The 26,359-nt window shown below is 42.1% G+C and overlaps 1 protein-coding gene across 4 annotated transcripts in view; it reads left to right on the forward strand.

Annotated features, from left to right (window-relative positions):
- The first annotated feature begins 395 nt into the window (after positions 1-395).
- Positions 396-26,359, forward strand: part of RYK (receptor like tyrosine kinase) — a 162,627-nt gene continuing 136,663 nt past the window's right edge. For 3 of the 4 annotated variants that reach the window (XM_064277290.1, XM_064277291.1, XM_064277292.1), the window contains exon 1: positions 396-618. In XM_064277290.1, coding sequence (XP_064133360.1) covers positions 396-618 — 223 coding nt within the window. Of the gene's footprint in view, positions 619-24,674; positions 25,573-26,359 lie in introns of those variants that run through there. The other variant, XM_064277293.1, reaches the window with a different exon arrangement.

Genomic DNA, 26,359 nt, shown 5'->3' on the forward strand with positions numbered 1-26,359 from the left:
AGAGAGGGCGGCCAGAGACCCCCTTCCCCCAGAAGGCACTTTAACATCACAGCACCGCTGCCGGCGAGGCCCCACTGCCTCGGCCCCACCGCCTCCGCCCTCCCGGAGGAGCCGTGCGTGGGTGCGTGCGCGCTCTCGAGGGCGGCGGCGGCGCGCGCGCGCTCCCGCGGACGAGAGCCCCGCCGTGGACGATGCCGCCCTGGAGGCGGCGGCGGCGGCGGCGCGCTCCGGCGGTCTGAAGCGGCGGCCAGCTGCCACGGGCCGGCGGCGCGATGAGCTGGGCGGCCGCCCCCGGCTCGGGGCTGTGAGGGGTGAGGGGCTCGGGGCCGGGGGTGGGCGGCGGCGGCGCAGCCGGTGGCCGACACTTCTCCTCCGCGGCGGCGGCGGTGGCGGCCATGCGCGGGAGAGCGCGGCTGGGGCCGCCGGGCCGGGGCCGCCTCCCGGGGACCCGCGGCCTGAGGGCCCCGCCGCCGCCGCTGCTGCTCCTGCTTGCGCTGCTGCCGCTGCTGCCCGCGCCCGCCGCCGCCCCGGCCCCGCGGCCGCCTGCGCTCACGCCCTCGGCCGCGGGGCCCAGCGTGAGCCTCTACCTGAGCGAGGACGAGGTGCGCCGGCTGATCGGTGAGTGAGGCGGCCGGGCCGGGGCGGCGGGGCGGGGCGGGCCGCGTCGGGCCGCGTCGGGCCGGGGCGGGCCCGCGCTGCTTCCGGCCTGCGCGCCCTGGAGCCGAGCGATCCCCCTGTCGCCTGCGCCCCGGTCGCGCGCGCTCCGGCCTGGCCTGCTGTGCTGGCGGGGAGGTGTGGCCCTGCCCGGCTCCCGCCCTGGCTCCGCCGCGGTCCTCCCGCCTTCGGCTGGCTGCCTGGCGCCGCGGGGAACCCCCGGCTGCCGCGAGGAGCTGCCGATCCAGGCCTTTGGCGCCCCGGGCAGCCTCTCCAGCCCGTCTTCACTCCCCGCACTCACGCGCCCAGCCAGCTCTTCCCCCGTGCGCGCGGGTTTCCGTGGACCCGTCCTTGTGCGTGTCACTCTAGGGCCCTGAGCTTTGGGTAGATGAAAACATTTTAGGCTGAACTTGCAACTCTTGACTGTAATTTTGATGCCCAGCAGAGGCCGCGCTACTGTGCTCATACTTTTCCGGTTATCACACTTAAAAAAAAAAAGGGAGAGAGGTTATAAAGACACCTAATACTCGTGGCAGCCTCTAAATCTTGGGACGGATAAGCCTGTTTGTAAACAGTGAATTCATAGGTAGCCAACCTTTTAGCTTCTTCGGTACCTTTCTGACTTTTGTCTTGAATGTGTTGGGGTATTTCGGGGCCATTCGCCTAATTTGAATACCTTGAAAGGACAGGAGACGTGCCTTTGAGTCGGTTGGTGGTTCTTCGTAATTAGCGTTGTCATTTGGGGAAAGATTTAAAAAATAATGGTGTCTTCATGTTGGAACTTTGGGGATTCCGGAAATGACCCCTGAGAGGAAGGTCTGACTGAAATGGCCCCCAAAGGGAAGTTTTTGGTAATTGCAGATACCTCGAAATTCTCTTTCTTTTGTATATTATCGTGATTCCTTTATTTCAGTTCAGGTAATGGTACATCTGCGTGTTTGAGGGGAAAGGAATCATTCTTAAGTATCCATTATGTCAGTCTTTTTTTTTTTAACTTAAAGGACTTTCTCGAGGCCTGTTGAGATTGACCCGATGTTGAAATGGAATTGCTTTTAGCAGACTGTTTAGACATTTTTACATATATAGCTTTGTGTTCTTTTACCAAAGAAGAATGCTGTGTTTTGTAGTGTCGTGCAGTTCTTCTCTTTTTAGTCTATTAGCTGAATTTTAAAACTGCAAATTGGCTTAGTACTTAAAACATAATGAATGCTTATAAATCGCCTCACATCACACATAATTTTAAAAAATGTAGTATGTATGGTTTTGTAAAGCTCTTTTGGTTAAAAGCCCTTATATAATTTGTGACTTTGTTTACATGTATTTCTCTTCCCTCTCCAGCCAGGAGTGGGGGTGGGGCACAGGGGACCCATAGGGACTGACACTAATTACCTGCAGTGTTGTTCGTGTTGTGTGCCTGGATTCCATTCTGACTCCTAGCGACCCTGTATGGCAAAGTAGAACCTGGCCCTGAGTGCTTTCCATGTGTTATTTCCTCTAATTTTTCTGTGACCCAATGGGGCAGGCTTCATCGTTCCATTTTAGAGATGAGGAAAGCAAGGCTTTAAAGTAACTTGCTCAAGGTAGTTCTACTCTGTCCTATAGGGTTGCTATGAGTTGAAATTGACTCGATGGCACTGGGTTTGGTTTTTGGTTTTTGCTCGAGGTAGCCTATTTCATAATCTTTTTTAGAAGTCAAACTTAGTGTTGACATAGATGACAATCAACTTTTTATTGAACGAATTGAAAATATTGTGTATGTGGAAGTTTGATTATGACATGGTGGGAAAGAAATTGCTAATTATTGCTCGAAATGATACATCTGTTACCTTATTCAAAGGCAGACTGAGAACTGACTTTCTTAGCGGTATTCCTAGCAGAAGAAGCCTTTGATTTATGACCATCTAGTTTTTTTTTTTTTTAGTTTAGTTTATACCCAGGAAGGGCTTCACTAAGCAGTGGCTTCGCTTTGGTTAGCGTCACCCAGTGTGGTAGTAACTCATGGTGTCCACCCCCCATTGACCTTCTGCACCAGACCATACAGAATCCTTAGTAATGTTTTTTGTATTGTTACTCCTAAATCATAATTCCTGTATGTTACTCCTTCTTTTCCTTTAATTGCTACTTCATTCTCAAAAAAGTTATTGGTATAGGTTTACAAAAAAAGTTTACCACAATATTGTAGCTGAAACACCAGAAAATTTGACAAAATCAGCAACTATGGAAACACTGGCAGCAATGAAGAGCAGGAGCGCAGGTGAAACCAGATGGTTTGAAGCATCGTTGTAATTGGGTAACAATGTCAGCTCTGAGCTGAGCACATCAGAAAGTTCAAAAAGTAAATTAGCATAGAGTTTTACCCTTGTGGGTATATTGATACATGTAAGCTGGGCTTTCAAAAAATGGTTTCGTTGTGTTGTTCTAACTAACTACCCAACAGGGATGTCTTCATAGAAAATAAATTTCTGCTGAAACACTGCACAAAAATTTTATAGACAGTCATTTTGGTGTCACCCCTCTGACAGTGTCACCTGGTATGGTCTGCACCCCCACCCCCCCCCCACCCCTCTAGGGTTGCCACTGGTTGGAGGGAGGGGAGAGAGGATCATCTCCAACCCCTAAGGCATGAGGGACCTCTAGCATTATTTTCCCTAATGCAGATAGACTTGACTTGTTAAGGATGCGTCTCTTGACTGTCTGTCCCTCCTCCTAGATCCGGGTTCTCTCCTTCCATCGTTTCCCATCTCCCCTGTACGTTCTACCTTTAAAGTATTCCTTGGCTGGCCCTGGTTGGGCAGGAGCAAGTGAACAGGGCTGAGATGTGTATCAGACATCCTGAATTCTCAAAATTCCGTTCCCCACAGAAATTGTTACAGTGTTGAAAAAGAGCACTTGAAATAGCACTTTTGTACCATATTTCTGTACCATCATAGGTTAAATGCCTTCTGAAAGCTGGTTTGGGAAACTAACCATTTTAAAGTGTTTGTACAAGAAAACACATTTGAAATTCCAAGCCAGAAACTTATACGTGAAATTGACAGCAACAGCCTCATAAAGTGAGCTGATTGCCCGTGATAGTAAGTTGTTGTTTTAATCAAATTAATACTTAAGCATAAAAAAAAAAAGCATAGTATTAAAAAAACACCGAATAGTGCTGTGAGGCTTGAAACGAAAAGGAGCAGTTTCCTGCCTTTGGCCTTTTTATCTGCCAAGCTCTTTCCAGAGACAGATACTGTTTCAACTATTTTTTTTTTTTTTTACTTTCATATTTCTAAATCAATGTAATCATTTGACTTCCTAGTAAAATAATTGAACTTGTACCCGTTTCTCTCGTGTATAGTTACATGTCAATTTTTGGTAACACAGGCGATGTTTATATTGTTATGTACATATTTATTGTTCACTTCTGAATTAGACAGTAACCTATGGTTAGGTTACCTTTCCTGTATATTTTCTCTTTTTCCCAGAGTAAATAATTACCTTTAAGTTTTTTTTTTTTTTAGTTTTCCATGCATTTACGGCTATATTCTCTCAGTAGTCCAACAGATAGATGTGTTATAACTCTCTTTCCATATTTTTTTCCAGGTGCTCAAACAGATCAAATTATCTGTCAGTTCCACTTGGTTTCCTCATGGAGACTCCCCACTGGAGCCTCCCTCCCATCCTTTTGCCCTAACCTGGACAGTAGCGTTATTTGTTCCGAAATTTATGTCATTTTTCTCCTGTCTCGGAGATTGTTTCCTGATCTCCTATCTTCCGTTTTCTTGGTTTGCTTCTTCATTTTGCTAAACTATGTCCTCGGTAGCTTCCTAAGAAGGAGTGGAATGGTAGATAAATTATTAAGGTCTTGCATGTCTGAAGGTATCTATCCTATTCTCAGACTCTACAGATGGTTTGGCTGGATTTAGAATATTAAGTTGAAAATAATTTTTTCTCACAATTTTGATGACATTTTCACACTGTTTTCTGGCTTTAAGGGTTTCTGATGAAAAATCCAAAGCTGTTCTGATTCATTTTTGTTAGTTCATTTGAAGCTTAGGACCCTTTCGGTGGGCAGTGGTAGTTTAGCGATCGAATTCTCCCTTATCACATGGGTAACCTGGATTCAGTTCTCAACAGATGCACCTCAGACACAACCACCAGTCGTCTGCCAGTGGACGCTTGTGTGTTGCAGTGATCCTGAACAGCCTTCAGAGGAGCTTCCAGACTAAGATAGACTAGGAAGAAAGGCCTGGTGATCTACTGCCAAAAAATCAGCCAGTGAAAACCCTGTAGAGTACAATGGGATGATCCTGTTGTGCATGGGGTTGGCATGAGTCTGGGTTGACTCAGTGTTGTTGTTGTTAGATGCTGTTGAGTCAGTTCGGACTGAGAGTGACCCTGTGCACAACAGAATGAAACACTGCCCAGTCCTGCACCACCCTTATGCCTGAGCCCATTGTTGCAGCCACTGTGTCAATCCACCACATTGAGGGTCTTCCTTTTTTCCGCTGACCCTGTACTTTACCAAGCATGATGTCCTTCTCCGGGAACTGATCCCTCCTGACAACATGTCCAAAGTATGTAAGATGTAGTCTTGCCGTTCTTGCTTTTAAGGAGCATCCTGGTTGTACTTCTTCCAAGACAGATTTGTTCATTTTTTTGGCAGTCCATGGTATATTCAATATTCTTTGCCAATGCCACAATTCAAAGGCGTCAGTTCTTCTTTAGTCTTCCTTATTCATTGTCCAGCTTTCGTATGCATATGATTCGATTGAAAATACCGTGGCTTGGGTCAGGCCCACCTTAGTCTTCAAGGTAACATGTTTGCTTTTCGACACTTTAAAGAGGTCCTTTGCAGCAGATTTTTTTTGTTTAAATAATTTTTATTGTGCTTTAAGTGAAAGTTTACAAATCAAGTCAGTCTCTCACACAAAAACCCATATACACCTTGCTACACACCCCCAATTACTCTTCCCCTGGTGACACAGCCTGCTCTCTCCCTCTACTCTCTCTTTTTGTGTCCATATCACCAGCTTCTAACCCCCTCTACCCTCTCATCTCCCCTCCAGGCAGGAGATGCAGACATAGTCTGAAGTGTCCACCTGATCCAAGAAGCTCACTCCTTACCAGCATCCCTCTCCAACCCATTGTCCAGTCCAGTCCATGTCTGAAGAGTTGGCTTCGGGAATGGTTCCTGTTCTGGGCCAACAGAAGGTCTGGGCCCATGACCATCGGGGTCCTTCCAGTCTTAGTCAGACCATTAAGTCTGGCCTTTTTTGAGAATTTGGGGTCTGCATCCCACTGCTTTCCTGCTCCCTCAGGGCTTCTCTGTTGTGTTCCCTGTCAGGGCAGTCATCGGTTGTAGCCGGGCACTATCTAGTTCTTCCGGTCTCAGGATGATGTAGTCTCTGGTTCATATGGTCCTTTCTGTCTCTTGGGCTTGTAATTGCCTTGTGTCCTTGGTGTTCTTCATTCTCCTTTGCTCCAGGTAAGTTGAGACCAATTGATGCATCTTAGATGGCTGCTTGCTAGCGTTTAAGACCCTAGACGCCACTCTTCAAAGCGGGGTGCAGAATGTTTTCTTAATAGATTTTATTATGCCAGTTGACTTAGATGTCCCCTGAAAGCATGGTCCCCAGACCCCTTTCCCTGCTACACCGGTCTTTGAAGCATTCAGTTTATTCAGGAAACTTCTTTGCTTTTGGTTTAGTCCAATTGTGCTGACTTCGCCTGTATTGTGTGCTGTCTTTCCCTTCACCTAAAGTAGTTCGTATCTACTATCTAATTAGCGAATGCCCCCTTCCACCCTCACTCCCACCCTCCCCCCTCTTGTAACCACAAAAGAATGTTTTTTTCTGAGTTTAAATTGTTTCTCAAGTTCTTACAATAGTGGTCTTATACAATATTTGTCCCTTTGCAACCGACTAATTTCACTTAGCATAATGCCTTCCAGGTTCCTCCATTTATGAAATGTTTCACAGATTCCTCATTGTTCTTTATTGATGCGTAGTATTCCATTGTGTGACTATACCATAATTTATTTATCTATTCATCTGTTGATGGGCACCTTGGTTGCTTCCATCTTTTTGCTATTGTAAACAGTGCTGCAGTAACCATGGGTGTGCATCTATCTGTTTGTGTAAAGGCTCTTATTTCTCTAGGATATTTTCCAAGGAGTGGGATTGCTCAATCGTATGGTAGTTCTGGGAAACCCTGGTGGTGTAGTGGTTAAGTGCAACGGCTGCTAACCAAAGGGTCGGCAGTTTGAATCTACCAGGTGTTCCTTGGAAACTCTGTGGGGCAGTTCTACTCTGTCCTGTAGGGTCGCTAAGAGTCGGAATCAACTTGACGGCACTGGATTTGGTTTTTGGTTTTGGATGGTAGTTCTATTTCTAGCTTTTTAAGGAAGCGCCAAATCGATTTCCAAAGCGGTCGTATCATTTGACATTCCCACCAGCAGTGTATAAGTGTTCCAGTCTCTCCACAGCCTCTCCAACATTTATTATTTTGTGTTTTTTGGATTAATGCCAGTGTTGTTGGAGTGAGATGAAATCTCATTGTAGTTTTGATCTGCATTTCTCTAATGGCTAATGATCGTGAACATTTCCTCATATATCTGTTAGCTGGAAACCCTCGTGGTGTAGTGGTTAAGTGCTATGGCTGCTAACCAAGAGGTTGGCAGTTTGAATCTGCCAGGCGCTCCTTGGAAACTCTATGGGGCAGTTCTACCCTGTCCTATAGGGTCGCTATGAGTCGGAATCGACTCGACGGCAGTGGGTGGGTTATGTTAGCTACCCAAATGTCTTCTTTAGTGAGGTGTCTCTTCATATCTTTTGCCCATTTTTTAATCGGGTTATTTGTCTTTTTGTAGTTGAGTTTTTGCAGTATCACATAGATTTTAGAGATCAGGCACTGACCTTTGCAGCAGATTTGCCCAGTGCAGTGCATCTTTTGATTTCTTGACTGCTGCTTCCAGGGATGTTGTTTGTGGATCAACAAGTAAAATGAAATTGTTGACAATGCCAATCTCTTTTCCATGTCATGATGTTGCTTATTCATCCAGCTGTGAGGATGTTTGTTTTCTTTATGTTGAGGTGTAATCCATACTAAAGGCTGTGGTCTTTGATCTTCATCAGTAAGCACTTCAAGCCCTCTTCACTTTCAGCAAGCAAGGTTGTGTCGTCTGCATAACGCAAGTTGTTAATGAGTCTTCCACCAATCCTGATGCCCTGTTCTTCTTCATGTAGTCCAGCTTCTCCGATTATTTGCTCAGCTTACGGATTGAATAGGTATGGTAAAAGGATACAACCCTGATGCACACCTTTCCTGACTTTAAACCGATCAGTATCCTTTGTTCTGCCCAAGCAACTGCCTCTTGGATCTATGTACAGGTTTCTCATGAGCACAATTAAGTGTTCTGGAATTTCCATTCTTCACAATGGTATCCATAATTTGTTACGATCCACACAGGTAAACATCCTTCTGGTATTCTCTGCTTTCGGCCAGGATCCATCTGACATCAGCAGTGATATCCCTGGTTCCACGTCCTCTTCTGAAACTGGCCTGAATTTCTGGCAGTTCTCTTTTGATATACTGCTGCAGCTGCTTTTGAATGATCTTCAGCAAAATTTTGCTTGCGTGATATTAATGATATTGTTTGATAATTTCCGCATTCTTTGGATCACCTTTCTTGGGAATAGGCATAAATATGGATCTCTTCCAGTCAGTTGGCCAGGAAGCTGCCTTCCATATTTCTTGGCATAGACGAGTGAGCACCTCCAGCGCTGCATCCGTTTGTTGAAACTTCTCAATTGATATTTTGTCAGTTCCTGGAGCCTTGTTTTTCCCCAGTGTCTTCAGTGCAGCTTGGACTTCTTCCTTCAGTACTGTGGGTTCCAGATCATATGCTACCTCTTGAAATGGTTGAACATTGACAAATTCTTTTTGGTATAATGACTCTGTATCCCTTCCATCTTCTTTCGATGCTTCCTGCGTCGTTTAATGTTTTCCCCGTAGAATCCTTCACTATTGCAATTTGAGGCTTGAACTTTTTCCTCAGTTCTTTCAGCTTGAGTATCGCTGCGCGTGTTCTTCCCTCTTGGACCTCTATCTCCAGCTCTTTACACATGTCATTATGATACTTGTCTTCTTGAGCCCCCGCTCGAAATCTACTGTTCAGTTCTTTTACTTCATCATTTTTTCTTTTTGCTTTAGCTCTCGATGTTAGAGAGCAAGTTTCAGAGTCTTCCCTGACATCCATCTTGGTCTTTTATTTCTTTCCTGTCTTTTCAGTGACCTCTTGGCTTTCTTCATGTATGATGTCCTTGAACAACTCATCCGATCTTCAGTCCTTAGTGTTCAACGCATCAAATCTATTCTTGAGATGGTCTCTAAATTCGGGTGGGATGTACTCAGGATCGTATTTTGGCTGTCATGGACTTGCTCTGATTTTCTTCAGTTTCAGCTTGAACTTGTATATGAGCAATTGGTGGTCTGTTCTGTTGTTGGCCCCGGCACTGTTCTGAGTGATGATATTGAGCTTTTCCATTGTTTCTTTCCACAGATGTAGTGGATTTGATTCCTGTGTGTTCCATCTGGTGAGGTCCATGTGTATAGATAGTTGCTGTTTATGTTGGTGAAAAAAGGTATTTGCATTGGAGAGGTCGTTGGTCTTGCCAAATTCTATCATTCGATCTCCGGCATTGTTTCTGTCACCAAGGCCATTTTTCGAACTACCCATCCTTCTTCCTTGTTTACAACTTTCACATTCCAATCACCAGTAATTTTCAGTGCATCCTGATTGCATGTTTGATCAATTTCAGACTGCAGAAGCTGTTAAAAATCTTCACTTTCTTCATCTTTGGCCTCAGTGGTTGTTCTGTAAACTTGAATAATAGTCTTATTAGCTGGTCTTCGTTGTAGGCGTATGGATATTATCCTATCACTGACAGTGTTGTACTTCAGGATAGATCTTGAAATGTTCTTTTTGACAGTGAATGCAATACCATTCCTCTTCAGGTTGTCATACCTGGCATAGTAGACTGCATGATTGTCCAATCCAAATGGCCAATACCAGTCCTTTTCAGCTCACTAATGCCTAGGATATTGATGTTTATGCGTTCCATTTCATTTTTGACGATTTTCAATTTTCCTAGGTTCATACTTCGTACATTCCATGTTTCGATTATTGATGGATGTTTGTAGCTGTTTTTTCATGTTTTGAGTTGTGCCACATGAGGAAATGAAGGTCCCGAAAGCTTGACTCCATCCACATCATTAAGGCTGACTATAGTTTGAGGAGGCAGCTCTTCCCCAGTCATCTTTTGAGTGCCTTCCAATCTGGGGGGCTCATCTCCCAGCGCTATATCAGACAGTGTTCTGCTGCTATTCGTGAGGTTTTCACTGGCTAATGCTTTTCAGAAGTAGACTGCCGGGTCCTTCTTTCTAGAAGGGTTGACTCAATAGCAGCTAACAACAACAGCAGTACTTTCGTTTTCTCTGGTTTTTGAAGTTTTATATGTCTTTTTTTTTTTCTTTTTCCTGATTTAGTCGGCTCATTCAGTCAAGAAACTCATATCATTCAGTTTCCAGAAATTCCAGTTATTTCTTTAATAATTTCCTACCTCTATTCTTTCTGAAACTTCTATTGGTTTGGTTATTGAATCTCCTGGGATTGATGTTTGGATTATCTCACCTGTCATTTATTTCTTTGTATTTTGGGGGGAGGGGGATGTTTTTCAGCTTCTTCCAGTCTTTCATTTAAAAAATTTTAGTTGTCATGTTTTTATATTTTAGAACCTATTTTTGTTCACTGTTTCCATTTCATAGCATCTTATTTTATGTATGTAATAATTTTGCTTATCTCTAGAATAAATGTGTGTGTATTTTTCCAATATTTTGAAATTTCTCCTGCATTGTCCAGTGTGCCTGTTCATTTGAGGATCCTTTTTTGTGCTTGTTTTGATCAAAAAGATCCAGTGATTCTTGACTTTCTATACTTAAGAATAAGGTGATGAAAGTTGATTGTGGATGGAAGCTAGTGACTTCCCTTAGAGTGACTTTGTGGACTTTTCATTGGGAGGTCTACCCCAAATATCAGGCCCTTTACATCTTCTTTGGGGGTAGTCAGTGTCTGCAGAGAAGAAACCTCCAATCGCCTGCCTCTGGTGTGCTGGTTAACACACTGGCTGCTAGAGTTTTTATTACCTCATTGGATGGGGATGGAACGTGCCACTATTCAAGCAGTTGACTCTGATTTCCCCTGTTGCCAGTTCTCCTGCCTCCTTGGTTCAGTTTTTTTTTTTTAAGTTTTTATTGTGCTTTAAGTGAAAGTTTTGATTTGCATTTCTCCGATGGCTAGAGACTGTGAGCATTTCCTTATGTGTCTGTTGGTCGCTCAAATGTTTTTTTTTTTGCTGAATTGTCTGTTCTTTTCCTTTGTCCATTTTTTAATTGCTTTATTTGTCTTTTTGTTGTAGAGGTCTTGGATTTTCTTGTACAGTTTAGAGAGTAGACCTTTGTCCAATTTGTAATAGCCAAAATTTTTTTCCCAGTCTGTAGGTTCTCTTTTTACTCTTTTGGTGAAGTCTTTTTTTTTTTTTTTAATTGTGCTTTAAGTAAAAGTTTACAAATCAAGTCAGTCTCTCACACAAAAACCCATATACACCTTGCTAGGTATTCCCAACTGCTCTCCCCCAGTGAGACAGCCCGCACCCTCCCTCTGCTCTCTCTTTTCTTGTCCATCCCGCCAGCCTCTAACCCCCGCTACCCTCTCATCTCCTGTCTAGACAGGAGATGCCAGCATAGTCTCAAGTGTCCACCTGATCCTTGGTTCAGTTTTTTCTCAGGAAAAACTTTAGGTCTCCTGTTGGACCTGGAGTCCAGTTGCTTTGAGTACACCCTTTCAGTGGCTCCTTCTTGTTAGATTTGAGCGTCAGGCCAGCCTTTGGTGGCCCTTGGTTTTTCCAAGGCTGACCCTCTCTAGTTCTGCGGGGTGGGCAGTGACCTGTGTTCTGCTCTGACTGCTTCTTGCCTTGTAAAAGTTTGTTGAAATATGTGATCTGTTGTTGTCTTCTTTCCTTTTCTGCTTGATAAATGGTTTAATGTCTTTGTGATGTCATTTTAGAGGAGTTTTGGGATGGAATGGGAATAAAGGCTTGTTTTTCCACAATGTGTAAATGACAGTCAAGATTGGGTTGTAACTATTGGAGAACTGCTGACATGTGGCAGTTTTCTGTAATAACAGTATTAAGAAGACTCCTAGTCGTGGTCATAGTAATAGTAGACAGTTTTAGAGTGCTGCTGCTGTGTGGCAGTCTTTTTCCTGTGTCAGGCACAAAGGTAATCCTTGTGTTAGGTAGGTTCTGTTATTTCTGTTTTACAGATAAGAAAATGCGTATTGGGAACAGGTATGTCACTAGCCCAACTTCTAGGTGGAGATGGCAACCTGATGGGACTCCGGATGGCAAGTCCACCTATCAGGAAGACTCCAAAAGCTTCCCCCTCCCGGTAAAAAACAAAAAACCAAACCCGCTGCTGAGGAGCTGATTCTGTGTGTCAGTAGGACTGCTCCATAGGGTTTTCAGGGCTGTGACCTTTTGGAAGCAGATTACCAGGACTTTCTTCTGAGGTACCTCTGAATAGCTTCGAATTGCCAGCCTTTTGGTTAGTAGCCAACCTCTTAACCATTAGAGCTACCCAGGGACTCCTTCAAAAGCTCCAGAAGCTTTTAATTTCTGTGGCTGCCCTGCCTCCCCAGGTCCTGTTTCATTGCTTCTGTTTACTCTTCTTAACAGGCTACAATGTTGACATCCATCCCCATTTTACTAATTTGGACCCTGATTTGGGGCCCTTTGGACAGTGAGTAGAAGGCCAGGTCTTGACGCAGCCCTGCCTGAGTCTGGAGTCCATAATGCCTCTGTGTCAGCCTTGGAGGAGCCGTGATTAACCGAAGTACTCCAGGAGTGCAGTCTGCAAGCCTGCCACCACATGTGCTTATTTGTGGTCTTGGTTATTATCTGCATCCACTCGTGTTCTCTATCTAATTGATAATTTCAATAGCATTGAACTCTGTGGAAGTCCAGAGCTTGTGAAAGTGGTTTGTGGCTGGGCAGTGCCCAAGCTTTGGGAATAAGATGCTGGTGGGTGGGGGATATGGTATAAACTGATCATGGTGGTGGTGGTTATGGAATCTCTAGGGGCCAGGGGAATTTATGAGAATAGATTCTCCCTCTTATTAGAAATTGAGTTTGGATAACTTGCTTCTGCTTTAAAATAAATACCCTCAGGAAGAGTTAAGCCTTATTGTCATTTCATTATTTCAGATCAGGCATGCTAGTTGAGATCATTGCTTCCCAAATTAATCCAGTAAAAAATTTTGAAGCCAAGTCAGGTGCCATATAGTGTGGTCAAAAAACCCAGTGCCGTCTAGTCGATTCCCACTCATAGCGACCCTATAGGACAGAGTAGAACTGCCCCATAGAGTTTCCAAGGAGAAAGTGGCAATTCCAAATTGATAGGTTCCCTTCTTGTGGAACTCAGAACCTTGTAGGGGAAATCAACTCATGTCTATGACTATAACACTAAGGTAAGAGTTACGTTACTAATTTTATGTAACTAGAGGTGATTACTTTTGACTTGGGTGGGAAGGAAAGAGAAGCTTGGAGAGTTTAGGGAAAGCATCCCAGAAAAAGAGACATTTGAGCCTTTTTTTTTTTATTATACTTTAAGTGAAAGTTTACATATCAAGTCAGTCTCTCATACAAAAATACATATACACCTTGCTATATACCCCTGGAAGCCCTGGTGGCGTAGTGGTTAAGTGCTATGGCTGCTAACCAAAGGGTCAGCAGTTTGAATCCGCCAGACACTCCTTGGAAACTCTGTGGGGCAGTTCTGCTCTATCCTACAGGGTCACTATGAGTCGGAATCGACTCAATGGCACTGGGTTTGGTTTGGTTTTAGTTATATACTCCTAGTTTCTCTCCCTCTAATGAGACAGCACATTCCTTCTCTCCACCCTGTATTCCTGTGTCCATTCACCCAGCTTCTGTCCCCTTCTGCCTTCTCATCTCCCCTCTAGACAGGAGCTGCCCACATGGTCTCATGTGTCTACTTGAGCTAAGAAGCTCACTCCTCATCAGGCTGAAGAGTTTTGGAAATGGTACCAGTCTTGGGCTAACAGAAGGTCTGGGGACCATAACATCCAGGGTCCTTCTAGTCTCAATTAGACCATGAAGTCTGGTCTTTTGATGAGAATTTGAGGTCTGCATCCCAGTACACTCCTGCTTCATTGGGAATTCTCTGTTATGTTCCCTGTCAGGGCAGTCATGTGTTGTAGCCAGGCTCCATCTAGTTCTTCTGGTCTCAGGATGATGTAGTCTCTGATTTATGTGGCTTTTTCTGTTGCTTGGGCTCATAATTACTTTGTGTCTTTGGTGTTCTTCATTGTCCTTTGCACCAGGTGGTTTGAGACCAATTGATGCATCTTAGATGGCCAGTTGCTAGCGTTGAAGACCTCAGATGCCACTCACCAAAGTGGTATGCAGAATGTTTTCTTAATAGATTTTATTATGCCAGTTGACCTAGATGTCCCTTGAAACCATGGTCCCCAGACCCCAGTCCCTGCTACTCTGGCTTTCAAAGTGTTCAGTTTATTCAGGAAACTTCTTTGCCTTTGTTTTAGTCCAGTTGTGCTGACCTCGCCTATATTGTTGTCTTTCCCCTCACCTAAAATAGTTCATGTCTACTGTCTAATTAGTGAATACCCCTCTCCCTACTCCCCACCCTTGTAACCATCAAAGAATTTTTTTTTCTCAGTTTAAACTATTTCTTGAGTTCTTATGATACTAGTATCATACAATATTTGTCCTTTTGCAACTGACTAATTTCACTCAGCATAATGCCTTCTAGATTCCTCCATGTTATGAGATGTTTCACGCATTCGTCATTGTTCTTTTTCGATGTGTAGTATTCCATTGTGTGAATATACCGTAATTTATTTATCTATTCATCCATTGATGGGCACCTTGGTTGCTTCCATCTTTTCGCTATTGTAAACAGTGCTGCAGTGAACATGGGTGTGCATATATCTGTTCGTGTAAAGGCTCTTATTTCACTAGGATACATTCCAAGGAGTGGGATTGCTGGCTTGTATGGTAGTTTTATTCTGGCTTTTTAAGGAAGTGCCAAATTGATTTCCAAAGCGGTTGTACCATTTGACATTCCCACCAGCAGTGTCTTAAGTGTCCCAGTCTCTCCACAACCTCTCCAACATTTATTATTTTGTGTGTTTTGGATTAATGCCAGCCTTGTTGGAGGGAGATGGTATCTCATTGTAGTTTTGATTTGCATTTCTGTACTGGCTAAGTCGGAATCGATTCAAGGGCAATAGGGTTTTTTTTAAGGGCTAATGATCGTGAGCCTTTCCTCATGTATCTATTAGTTGCCTCACTGTCTTCTTTGGTGAGGTGTCTGTTCATATCCTTTGCCTGTTTTTTTAATTGGGTTATTTTAGAGATCAGACGCTGATCAGAAATGTCAAAGCTAAAACTTTTTCCCAGTCTGTAGGTGGTCTTTTTTATCTTTTGGTGAAGGCTTTGGATGAGCATAGGTGTTTGATTTTAGGAGCTCCCAGTTACCTGGTTTTTCTTCTGCATTTTCAGTAATGTTTTGTATACTTTTTATGCCATGTGTTAGGACTCCTAGCGTTGTCCTATTTTTTCGTCCATGATCTTTGTCGTTTTAGATTTCATATTTAGGTCTTTGATCCATTTTGAGTTCGTTTTTGTGCATGGTGTGAGGTGGGTCTTGTTTCTTTTTTTTTGCAAATGGATATCCAGTTATGCCAGCACCATTTGTTAAAAAGACTGTCTTTTCCCCAATTAACTGACTTTGGGCCTTTGTGAAATATCAGCTGCTCATATGTGGATGGATTTATGTCTGTATTCTCAATTCTGTTCCATTGGTCTGTGTTTGTATTGTTGTACCAGTACCAGGCTGTTTTGACTACTGTGGCAGTATAATACGTTCTAAAATAAGGTAGTTTGAGGCCTCCTACTTTGTTCTTCTTTTTCAGTAATGCTTTGCTTACCCAGGGTCTCTTGCCCTTCCATATGAAGTTGGTGATTTGTTTCTCCATCTCATTAAAAAAGTGTCGGGATTTGGATCGGAATTGCATCGTTATCTGTAGATTGCTTTTGGTAGAATAGACATTTTTACAATGTTGAGTCATCCTATCCATGAACAAGGTATGTTTTTCCACTTAGGTAGGTCTCTTTTGGTTTCTTGTAGTAGTGTCTTGTAGTTTTCTTTGTATAGGTCTTTTACGTCTCTGGTTAGATTTATTTCTCAGTATTTTATCTTCTTTGGGACTACTGTAAATGTTATTGATTTGATGATTTCCTCTTCGATGTTCTTTTTGTTGGTTTAGAGCAATCGAACTGATTTTTGTATGTTTATCTTGTATCCTGAAATTCTGCTGAACTCTTGTATTAGTTTCAGTAGTTTTCTTTAGGATTCTTTAGGGTTTTCTGTGTATAAGATCATGTCATCTGCAAATAGAGATACTTCTACTTCTTCATTACCAATCTAGATGCCCTTTATTTCCTTATCTAGCCTAATTGCTCTGGCTAGGACCTCCAGAACAATGTTGAATAAGAGTGGTGATAAAGGGCATCCTTGACTGGTTACGGTTCTCAAGGGGAATGCTTTCAGACTCTCTCCATTTAGGATGATGTTGGCTGTTGGCTTTGTATAAATGCCCTTTATTATGTTGAGGAATTTCCCCTCTATTCGTATTTTGCTGAGAGTTTTTATCATGAATGGGTCTGGACATTGTCAGATGCCTTTTCTGCATCAATTGATAAAATCATGTGGGTGTTGTCTTTTGTTTTATTTTTATAATGGATTACATTGTTTTTCTAATGTTGAACCATCCCTGTATACCTGGTATGAATCTCACTTGGTTATGGTGGATTTTTTTTTGTTACATTGTTGAATTCTTTTGGCTAGAGTTTTGTTGAGGATTTTTGCATCTAAGTTCATGAGGGATATAGGTCTGTAATTTTCTTGTTTTGTGATGTCAGGGATATGCTGGCTTCATAGAATGAGTTTGGGAGTATTCTGTCCTTTCCTGTGCTCTGAAATACCTTTAGTAGTAATGTGTTAACTCTTCTCTGAAAGTTTGATAGAACTCTCCAGGGAAGCCATCTGGGCCAGGGCGTTTTTTGTTGTTGTTGTTGGGAGGTTTTTAATTACCTTTTCAATCTCTTTTTTTGTTATGGGTTTATTTAGTTCTACCTCGGTTTGTGTTAGTTTAGGTAGGTAGTATGTTTCTAGAAGTTCATCCATTTCCTCTAGGTTTTCAAATTTGTTAGACTACAATTTTTCATAATATTGTGATATGATTCTTTTAATTTCAGTTGGGTGTGTTGTGTTATCACCTATCTCATTTCTTATTCTGGCTGTTTGCTTCCGCTCCTGTTTTTCTTTTGTCAGTTTGGCCAGTGGTTTATCAATTTTGTTAATTTTTTCAAAGAACCAGCTTTTGGTCTTGTTAATTCTTTCAATTGTTTTTCTGTTTTCTATTTCATTTAATTCTACTGTAATTTTTATTATTTGCTTTCTTCTGGTGCCTGAGGATTTCTTTTGTTGTTCTCTTTCTATTTATTGAAGTTGTAGGGATAATTCTTTGATTTTGGCCCTTTCTTCTTTTTGTATGTGTGCATTTATTGCTATAAATTGATCTATGAGCACTGCTTTAGCTATGTTCAAAGGTTCTGATAGGAAGTGTTTTCATTCTCATTGGATTCCATGAAATTTCTTTGTTCCATCCTTAATTTCTTCTATAACCCAGTCATTTTTTTGAGCAGGGTATTGTTCAGTTTCCAGATATTTGATTTCGTGTTCTTGCTTTTTCTATTATTGATTTCTACTTTTATGGCTTTATGGTTAAGGCTCGCTTTATGACCTATATAGGTGGTTTGTTGTAGAGAATGTTCCATGTGCATTGGAAAAGAAAGTATACTTGGGCTGATGTTGAGTGGAGTGTTCTGTGTATATCTCTGAGGTCACGTTGGTTGATTGTGGAGTTTGTGATCTTCAGTGTCTTTTTAAAGCTTCTTTCTGGATGTTCTGTCCTTCACTGAAAGTGGTGTATGGAAGTTTCCTACTTTATGGTGGAGGTGTCTATCTCACTTTTCAGTGCTGTTAGAATTTTTTTTATGTATCTTGAAGCCCTGTCTTTGGGTGTGTTAATATTTAATATGTTTATATTCTCCTGGTATATTGTCACTTTAATCATTATATAGTGTCCTTCCTTGTCCTTTGTGGTAGATTTAACTTTAAAGTTTATTTTGTCAGAAATTAATCTTGCCACTTCTGCTTTTTTTTGATTGTTGTTTGCTTGATATATTTTTTTCCATGCTTTGAGTTTCAGCTTATTTGTGTGTTTAAATCTAAGGTGTGTCTCCTTTAGGCAGCATATAGACGGATCTTGTTTTTTTATCCATTGCACCACTCTCTGTCTCTTTATTGGTGCATTTAGTCCATTTACATTCAGCGTAATTATGGATTGGTAGAAGTTTAGTGCTGTCATTTCGATGTCTTTTTTGTGTGTTGTTGACAGTTTCTTTTTCTCACTTAATTTTTTGCGCTGAGTAGTTGATGTATCGTCTTTTCCACTTATTCGTTGTTGTTGACTTTGTTTTTGCTGAGTCTTTATGTTTCCCTTGTATTTTATTTTGATGCATAGGATTGTTAGTCTCCTTTGTGGTTACCTTAATATTTACCTCTATTTTTCTAAGTTTAAACATAACTTTGATTTCTTTATATTGCCTTAACTTCCTCTCTATATGAAAGATGTATGGCTACGTTTTTTTAGTTCCTCTTTGTTGTTTTAGTGTTGTCATCTTTTACATAATGACATCACTTTCCCTATTTTGAGCGTTTTTTAAATCTTGATTTATTTTTGTGATTTCCCTATCTGGGTAAAAAAAAAATTTTTTTTTTTTTTTTGGGTTAATATCTGATTGCTCTGTCCTGTGTTCCAGCCTTTGGTTGTTGTCTGATATTATTGATTTTCTAACCAGAGATCACCTTTTAGTAGTTCTTGTAGTTTTGGTTTGGTTTTTACAAATTCCCTAAACTTCAGTTTATCTGGAAATGTCCTAATTTCACCTTCATATTTGAGAGACAGTTTTACTGGATATATGATTATTGGGTAGGAATTTTTTTCCTTCCAGGCTTTATATAAGTCATCCCATTGCCTTCTTGCCTGCATGGTTTCTGCCGAGTAATCTGAGCTTATTCTTACTGACTCTCCTTTGTAGGTGACTTTTTGTTTATCCCTAGTCATTCTTAAAATCCTGTCTTTATCTTTGGTTTTGGCAAGTTTGATTATAATATGTCTTGGTGACTCTCTTTTGAGATCTACCTTATGTGGGTTTCAGTGAGCATCTTGGATAGACATCTTCTCATCTTTCATGATATCAGGGGAGTTTCCTCCCAAGAAATCTTCAATACTTTTTTGTATTTTCGGTTATCCCTCCTTGTTCTGGTACTCTAATCACTTGTGGGTTATTTCTCTTGATAGAGTCCCATGTGATTCATAAGGTTTCTTCATTTTTTAAAATTCTTTTATCTGATATTTCTTTGAATATATTGTTGCCAAGTGTTTTGTCTTCATTCTCACTATTCTGACTTCTACTTTCTCAATTCTGCTCCTCTTTCTTTTCTGTTGTCTAATTCTGCAATTTTATTGTTAATCTGAATTTCAGATTGCTGTCTTTGTATGGATTCTTGCAGCCTATTACATTTTTCATTATGTTCTTGAATAACCTTTTTAATTTCTTCAACTGCCTTTTGTTACTTGGCTTGTTTGCATTTTGCCTGATCTCCTTCCTGATCTCTTGAAGAGTTCTGTATATCGTTGTTGTCGCTAGGTGCCGTCGAGTCAGTTTTGACTCATAGCGACCCTATGCACAACAGAACAAAACACTGCCTGGTCCTGTGCCATTCTTACAATCGTTATTATGCTTGAGCTTGTTGTCGCAGCCACTGTGTCAATCCACCTTGTTGAGGGTCTTCCTCTTTTCCGCTGACCCTGTACTCTGCCAACCACGATGTCCTTCTCTGGGTACTGATCCCTCCTGACAACAAGTGCAAAGTACGTAAGATGCAGTCTCGCCATCCTTGCCTCTAAGGAGTATTCTGGCTGTACTTCTTCTAAGACAGATTTGTTCATTCTTTTGGCAGTCTATGGTATATTCAATATTCTTCGCCAACACCACAATTCGAAGGCGTCAGTTCTTCTTTGGTCTTCCTTATTCATTGTCCAGCTTTCACATGCATATGATGTGATTGAAAATACCATGGCTTAGGTCAGGCGCATCTTAGTCTTCAAGGTAACATGTTTGCTTTTCAACACTTTAAAGAGGTCCTTTGCAGCAGATTTGCCCAATGCAGTGCGTCCTTTGATTTCTTGTTTGCTGCTTCCATGGCTGTTGATTGTGGATCCAAGTAAAATGAAATCCTTGACAACTTCAATCTTTTCACTGTTTATCATGATGTTGCTTTTTTTGCTCATTCGTCCAGTTGTGAGGATTTTTGTTTTCTTTATGTTGAGGTGCAATCCATACTGAAGGCTGTGGTCTTTGATCTTCATTAGTAGGTGCTTCAAGTCTTCTTCACTTTCAGCAAGCCAGGTTGTGTCATCTGCATAACGCAGGCTGTTAATGAGTCTTCCTCCAATCCTGATGCCCCGTTCTTCTTCATATAGTCCAGCTTCTCGTATTGTTTGCTCAGCATACAGATTGAATAGGTATGGTGAAAGAATACAACCCTGACGCACTCCTTTCCTGACTTTAAACCAATCAGTATCCCCTTGGTCTGTCCGAACAACTGTCCCCGCCACGTGTCTGTGAGTTTTTCGTACTGTGGGGGCTTGTGTGTTGCTGTGGTGCCGGAAGCTATGCCACCGGTATTCAGATACCAGCAAGGTCACCCATGGAGGACAAGTTTCAGCTGCGCTTCCAGACTAAGACAGACTGGGAAGCAGGGCCTGGCAGTCTACTTCTGAAAAGCATTAGCCAGTGAAAATCTTATGAATAGCAACGGAGTTCTGTATATTAATCTTTTGTATTCTACATCTGGTAGTTCCAGGAAGACATCTTCATATGGAAGATTCCTTGAATCTTTGTTTTGAGAGCTTGTCAAAGTGATTGTGGTCTGCTTCTTTATGTATTTGATATTGACTGTTGTCTCCATGCCATCTATAAGTTATCGTATCTATTTATTTTATGTTTGCCTACGGTATTCTGGCTTCTTGCTTTGTTTTGTTTTGATATGCCCAAATAGGCTGCTTGAGTGAGCTAGCTTGATTATTTTTGTCTTTGAAGCTCTAATGTTTTGTCACCAGATGGCTAGAGCTATTACCAGACATACGAGCCTAGGAGTCCATTCACTTTTCTAGTATGGATTCAGCTCAGGTGTCCAGGTAGTTGGTCATCAAGTATGTGGTATAGGCTCTGTCCTACAGTCTTAGAGTGGTAGGGGTGATTGGTATCGGCACAGGTATCTGGTTGCAGTAGGGGTCAAGCTCTGATCAAGGCAGGGGGCTGACAGGTGTCCCCCAAGTGTGTGAGGAAAGCACTTCCCTGTTTCCTAGAGTGCACAGGTGGGTGGGTTCTGCAGCTGGACCATGGGCACTGAATGCTTTTGATTTTAAGCACTGGGAGGTACCACTTATCTTTGGACCCCTGTCACAGGTGGCTAAGTGACGTGGGTGGAGCCACCAGTCCTCAGGTCCCTGATGTGGGTAGGTGAGGACCATGTTTTATAGGCAAAGCAGTGTCAAATATCAAAAACCCACCTTTCCACCGCACAGGTGAAACAGTAGGATTCAGATCTCAACCACATACACCATTGCAGTCTGCCAGCAAGGGCCTATTTTCCTGAAAAGGGCCCTTACAGGTCTATGTAGGGGTGAAAGGTATTCAAAGTCTGTTGGCCATTTGTGCCTTGAGAGGAGCTACTTCTGTCCTGAGCTCCCCAGCTTAGTGGAGCCGGCAGATTATCTTTTCCCTGAATTGTTAATTTATTCCTTCGCCAAGGCTAGGAGAATGGCTCAGGGCACACAGCAGGACCTATCTCAGGCCCTGGGAAATCAACAGCCACTGATGGCAGCTTGGGGACTGGGGGTACAGTAAAATAAACGCAAGTAGTTAGCTTTTGCCAAAAGGGCTGTTCTTCTCTGTTTCTGGAGGTGTGAGTAGACTGTGCAGCTTGCCGTCTTCCTGAGAGGAAACTGCGTCCTGAATGCTATCACCAGCCCTGCTGTGGTTGTTCCAGGGAATTGTGCCTGAGGGTTCCCTCGCAGTCAGGTCTGGAGGCTCATGGCCACTAATCTGATTCCCTAACTTTGCTTTTGATGTTCAAGGCTCCTGGCTTGTCATATATATAATCGTTTTACATGTTTTTTGGGGTCTTTGTTGTATGAGGGATCACCGGAAGGATTTGATTACTCTGCCATCTTGGCTCTGCCTCCCTTGAGCCTCTTCTTGGAGGATGAGTTTGAAAGACAGAAAAAAAGAGAAGTTTATCAAGGCAGAGAAAATAGGGTGCACAAAGGCATAAAAGTATAGACGCAGATGTGTGTGAAATCAGGGAGTAGGAAAAGTCTAATGTGGCTGAAAAGAAAAAAAAAAAATGTGACTGAGATGAGAAAATTTGGCAAATCCAGAGAGTGACAGAATGTAAAGTGGGGGAGGTAGATTGAGGTTGGATTAGGAATTCAAATTTTATTTTATAGATAATGAAGAGCTGTTGAAAATTTTAGGACAGGAGGGGTTATAGAAAAGATAACTTGCTCCACTGGAAGGGGTGGCTTGGAGACTAAAAAGATGGGTTTGAAAAATGGGATAGAGAGTCAGGCTACAGAGGGATCAACTAGGGTAGTTAGGGGTGAGATGGTTTTGTGAGGAATTTGTAGGTAGTTTGGAGAAGACTTAGGCTTGAGGGTTAAAGAAAAGGGAGGAATCACAGAAGAATTCAGGGTCTCATATTTGGGCAGCTGAACCGAAGGAGCCTTTCTTTTTGGGAGAAGATGTTGAAAAAAAGGAAAATGAGATGAGCTGTGTTTTCCTCCCCTCCCAGCAGCAGTTCTCTTTCTTCTTAAATCTCAGAGCAAGTGCTTGGTGGTGAGGGTGGAGAGGGTGCCCTCTCTAACTAGCACAACCTGCCACAGTGGCCAGTTCCTGAGGGGGTAAGGTACTGGTGGAGGCAGTGTTAGCATTCAGCATCAAACCCTTACTCTAGGAGTTTCCGGTGGGGTTGGTGGTATTGCCGCAGCTTGAATTTACATCCATGTGTTCCTCATTGGGAGAGCAAGGCTGAGGCATTGCACAATTGTGGGTTTGAGTTTTTACCTTCATGCTGCACATGTGGCAGAACTCTATCCAATTATGGCTAAACCTGTCCCCTGTGAGTCACATCCTGCGTTGACTAATCAGTTCCGAAGGTGCTGCCTAAAATGATGTTTGGGTTTTAGGAGTAGCTTTAGAAACAGTTATAACATGGATATTTATTTGAGCACCCTAGGTTAAGCAGTCCCACACCATTATTTTGGGATTTTGATGCAGTTATCCTAGTGTTCTGAAAAAAAAAACTGCCAGCTATACTAAAATGAACAAAAAACTTGGACATGAAACAGAGCTATTGGCTGCTCTGATTTAAATGTATGCTTTTTTGGATGTTACTTTTGTTGATGTAACTCAGGTATGTTATCATCTGATCAGAATGTTACATTTTATTAAAAGTTTTCATTTGTGTAGGATCCTTTAAAATGTTATGTGTCAAAACACATGTGTAGTGGACCACAACTGTCACAGCCTCCACCAGGCTGAGTCCAGCACAACTAGATGATGCCTGGCTACCGTCACCAACTGCTCTGACAGGAATCACGATAGAAGGTCCCAGACAGAACTGGAGAAAAATGTAGAACAAAATTCAGAGTCACAAAAAAAGACCAGACTTACTGATCTGACAGACTGAAGAAACCCGAGAGTATGGCCCCTGGCCACTGTTTTAGCTCAGTACTGAAGTCACTCCTAAAGTTCGCCCTTCAGCCAAAGATTAGACAGACCCATAAAGCAAAACAAGACTAAATGTGCACACCAGCTCAAGCACAGGGACGAGAAGGCAGGAGGGGACAGGAAATCTGGTAATGTGTGTATATTGCTGAATTAAATAATAAATGTTTATTGAATGATTGTTTTTACTGTGCTAGCAAATGACAGTGCTGGACTGTTTCTGAAGAATAATTTCACAGGTTCTATTCTTGTTCTTACATAAAATTTAAGTTAGAATAGACAGCACACAGATCTCTAGTTATAGGTCACCTGTAGTTTAGGGAAAAGAAGGAGGACTAACACCTCTTGTTATAAGCCATGTAGTTCACATGTGCTGTCTTTTATTTTATCAACCATAGGAAGTAGGAGGCATTGACTATTTTTACAGAAAAAAACAGGCTCTGGGAAATGACAGAATTTGCTGGGGGTCACAGTGTGTGGAGCTCTGTGGCTCCAAAGCCCATGCTTTCTCTTAGCAGTTTACTTAATCTTTATTTAACCAGAATCATCTGAAGAATTTAAACAAAAACACAGGTTCCTACACCTATCTTGAGCAATTTGTGTAGTAGTTCTGAGATGCAGCCCAGCTAAATGAACTTACGAGTGTCACGTTTCATTGTTTATAAGGCGTACGGTTTTTCTGCATTTGAACATCTCTGAAATTGAATCATCTTAAAATCAATGGTGAGCCATCAGTTAATTGACAGCTTTTTTTTTTCTTTCTTAGTGGCGCATAAAACAATGGTTCACTTTAGATTAATGGAAATCTAGTATTGTAAAAAGGCGATACTGTAAAAGGGACCTAGACATAATTTGCCACCTTTCCTTTTTTTTTTTTTTTTTTGGTGCCTGTCATAGTTTTCGGAGTTGTAAAATTCTCTAGTGGTGTTTATTATTTGCTTGTGATGATGTCCTTTTCAGGAAAGCCATATAATGGCAGTGAAATATTGCCATTAGGCTAAGAACAGTAGCAATTCAGTTTTCAGCGAGGAAGTTTCTGGCAAGAAGAAATGTCAGTGGTTCTCAGCCTTTTTTTTATGAAAGCCTTAGGCCATTTCCTTAGACTGAGGCATGGATACTCATACATCCTAGGTTTTGCATACTGTGTCAGGGCTCTTAGACTTTTGTGGCCTTGCAGGGACCCCTGATGAAATCTTAGGAGTGCATCAGAATTCTAGATAAGATGATTCTGGAAGGGGGTTATTTATCACATTCTGTGTTGTATCTTGGGATTCCCTGAATTATTTGGGAAAAAAATTGCGTACATTAAAGTTCGCCTTGTGCTGTGAAGTTATATTGGTTTTAAAAAATGCATGTTGTCATGTATTTACCACAGTATCATACAGAAGAGTTGAAAAATCCCATGAAGGGGGCATTTATATTTCTAAATACCCTTCCCTCAATATCTTAAACAAGTATGCTTTTAAAAACATATTTATTGTATAAAATTTCAAACATTAGACAGAATCATCTAATGGACCACCATATTTACCCACCATCCAACTTCAGCAATTGTCAGTTCACGGCCAATCCTTGTTTCATTTAAACACCTGCATACGCTTACCCCTTCCACTCTGATTATTTTGAAGCAAACCCAGACATCATAGTATTTCAGTGTCTAACCCAAGCCATGGTATTTTCAGTCCCCTCATATGCATGCAAAAGCTGGACAATGAATAAGGAAGACTGAAGAATTGATGTCTTTGAATTATGATGTTGGTGAAGAATATTAAATATATCATGGACTGCCAGAGGAATGAACAGGTCTGTCTTGGAAGAAGTACAGCCAGAATGCTCTTCAGAAGTGAGGATGGTGAGATTTCGTTTCACATACTTTGGACTTGTTATCGGGAGTGACCAGTCCCTGGAGAAGGACATCACGTTTGGTAAACTAGAGGGTCAGTGAAAGAGAGGAAGACCCTCAACAAGGTGGAGTGACACAGTGCCTGCAACAGTGGGCTCAAAAGTAGCAACAATTGTAACGATGGCAAAGGACTGGGCAGTGTTTCATCCTGTTAAACCTAGGGTTGCTATGAGTCAGAACTCCATGGTACTTAACAACAGATGTGTCTAAAAGATAGGGGCTCTTAAAAAACTTAAGATAATCATTATCAAACCTAAGAAATGAACAATAATTCATAAATAACAAATGCCTAGGCTGTTCAGATTTTCCAGGTTTTTAAATAAATGTGTATGTAGAGACTTTTGCCTGCCATCTGGATCCTCTCTTATCCCTGTCACCTGCCATACCACCTATTTCATTCCTCTGGTGCCAAGCTCTTTCTCACCTTGTTGCTGTTTAGGTGCCCTGGAGTCGGTTCTGACTTAGATAGCAACCCTATGTACAATAGAATGAAACACTGCCCAGTCCTGCGCCATCCTCACAATCGTTGTAATGCTTGAGCCCATTGTTACAGCCATTGTAATTCTTTCTCACCCTAGGATTTGCTTTTTAGATGATTGCTTCACCTAGCGTGCTTTTCTGAGATTTTCACGTGGCTGGAGCAGTCATGTCTTCTAGATCTCAACTTAAATGTCACTTCCTCAGAGAGCCTTCCCTCCGTGTTTCTGACTCCCAATGCCTCTCTAGTCCATCACCT

Source organism: Loxodonta africana, chromosome 26 (assembly GCF_030014295.1).
Source record: "Loxodonta africana isolate mLoxAfr1 chromosome 26, mLoxAfr1.hap2, whole genome shotgun sequence".
In the NCBI taxonomy this organism is placed as follows: Eukaryota; Metazoa; Chordata; class Mammalia; order Proboscidea; family Elephantidae; genus Loxodonta; species Loxodonta africana.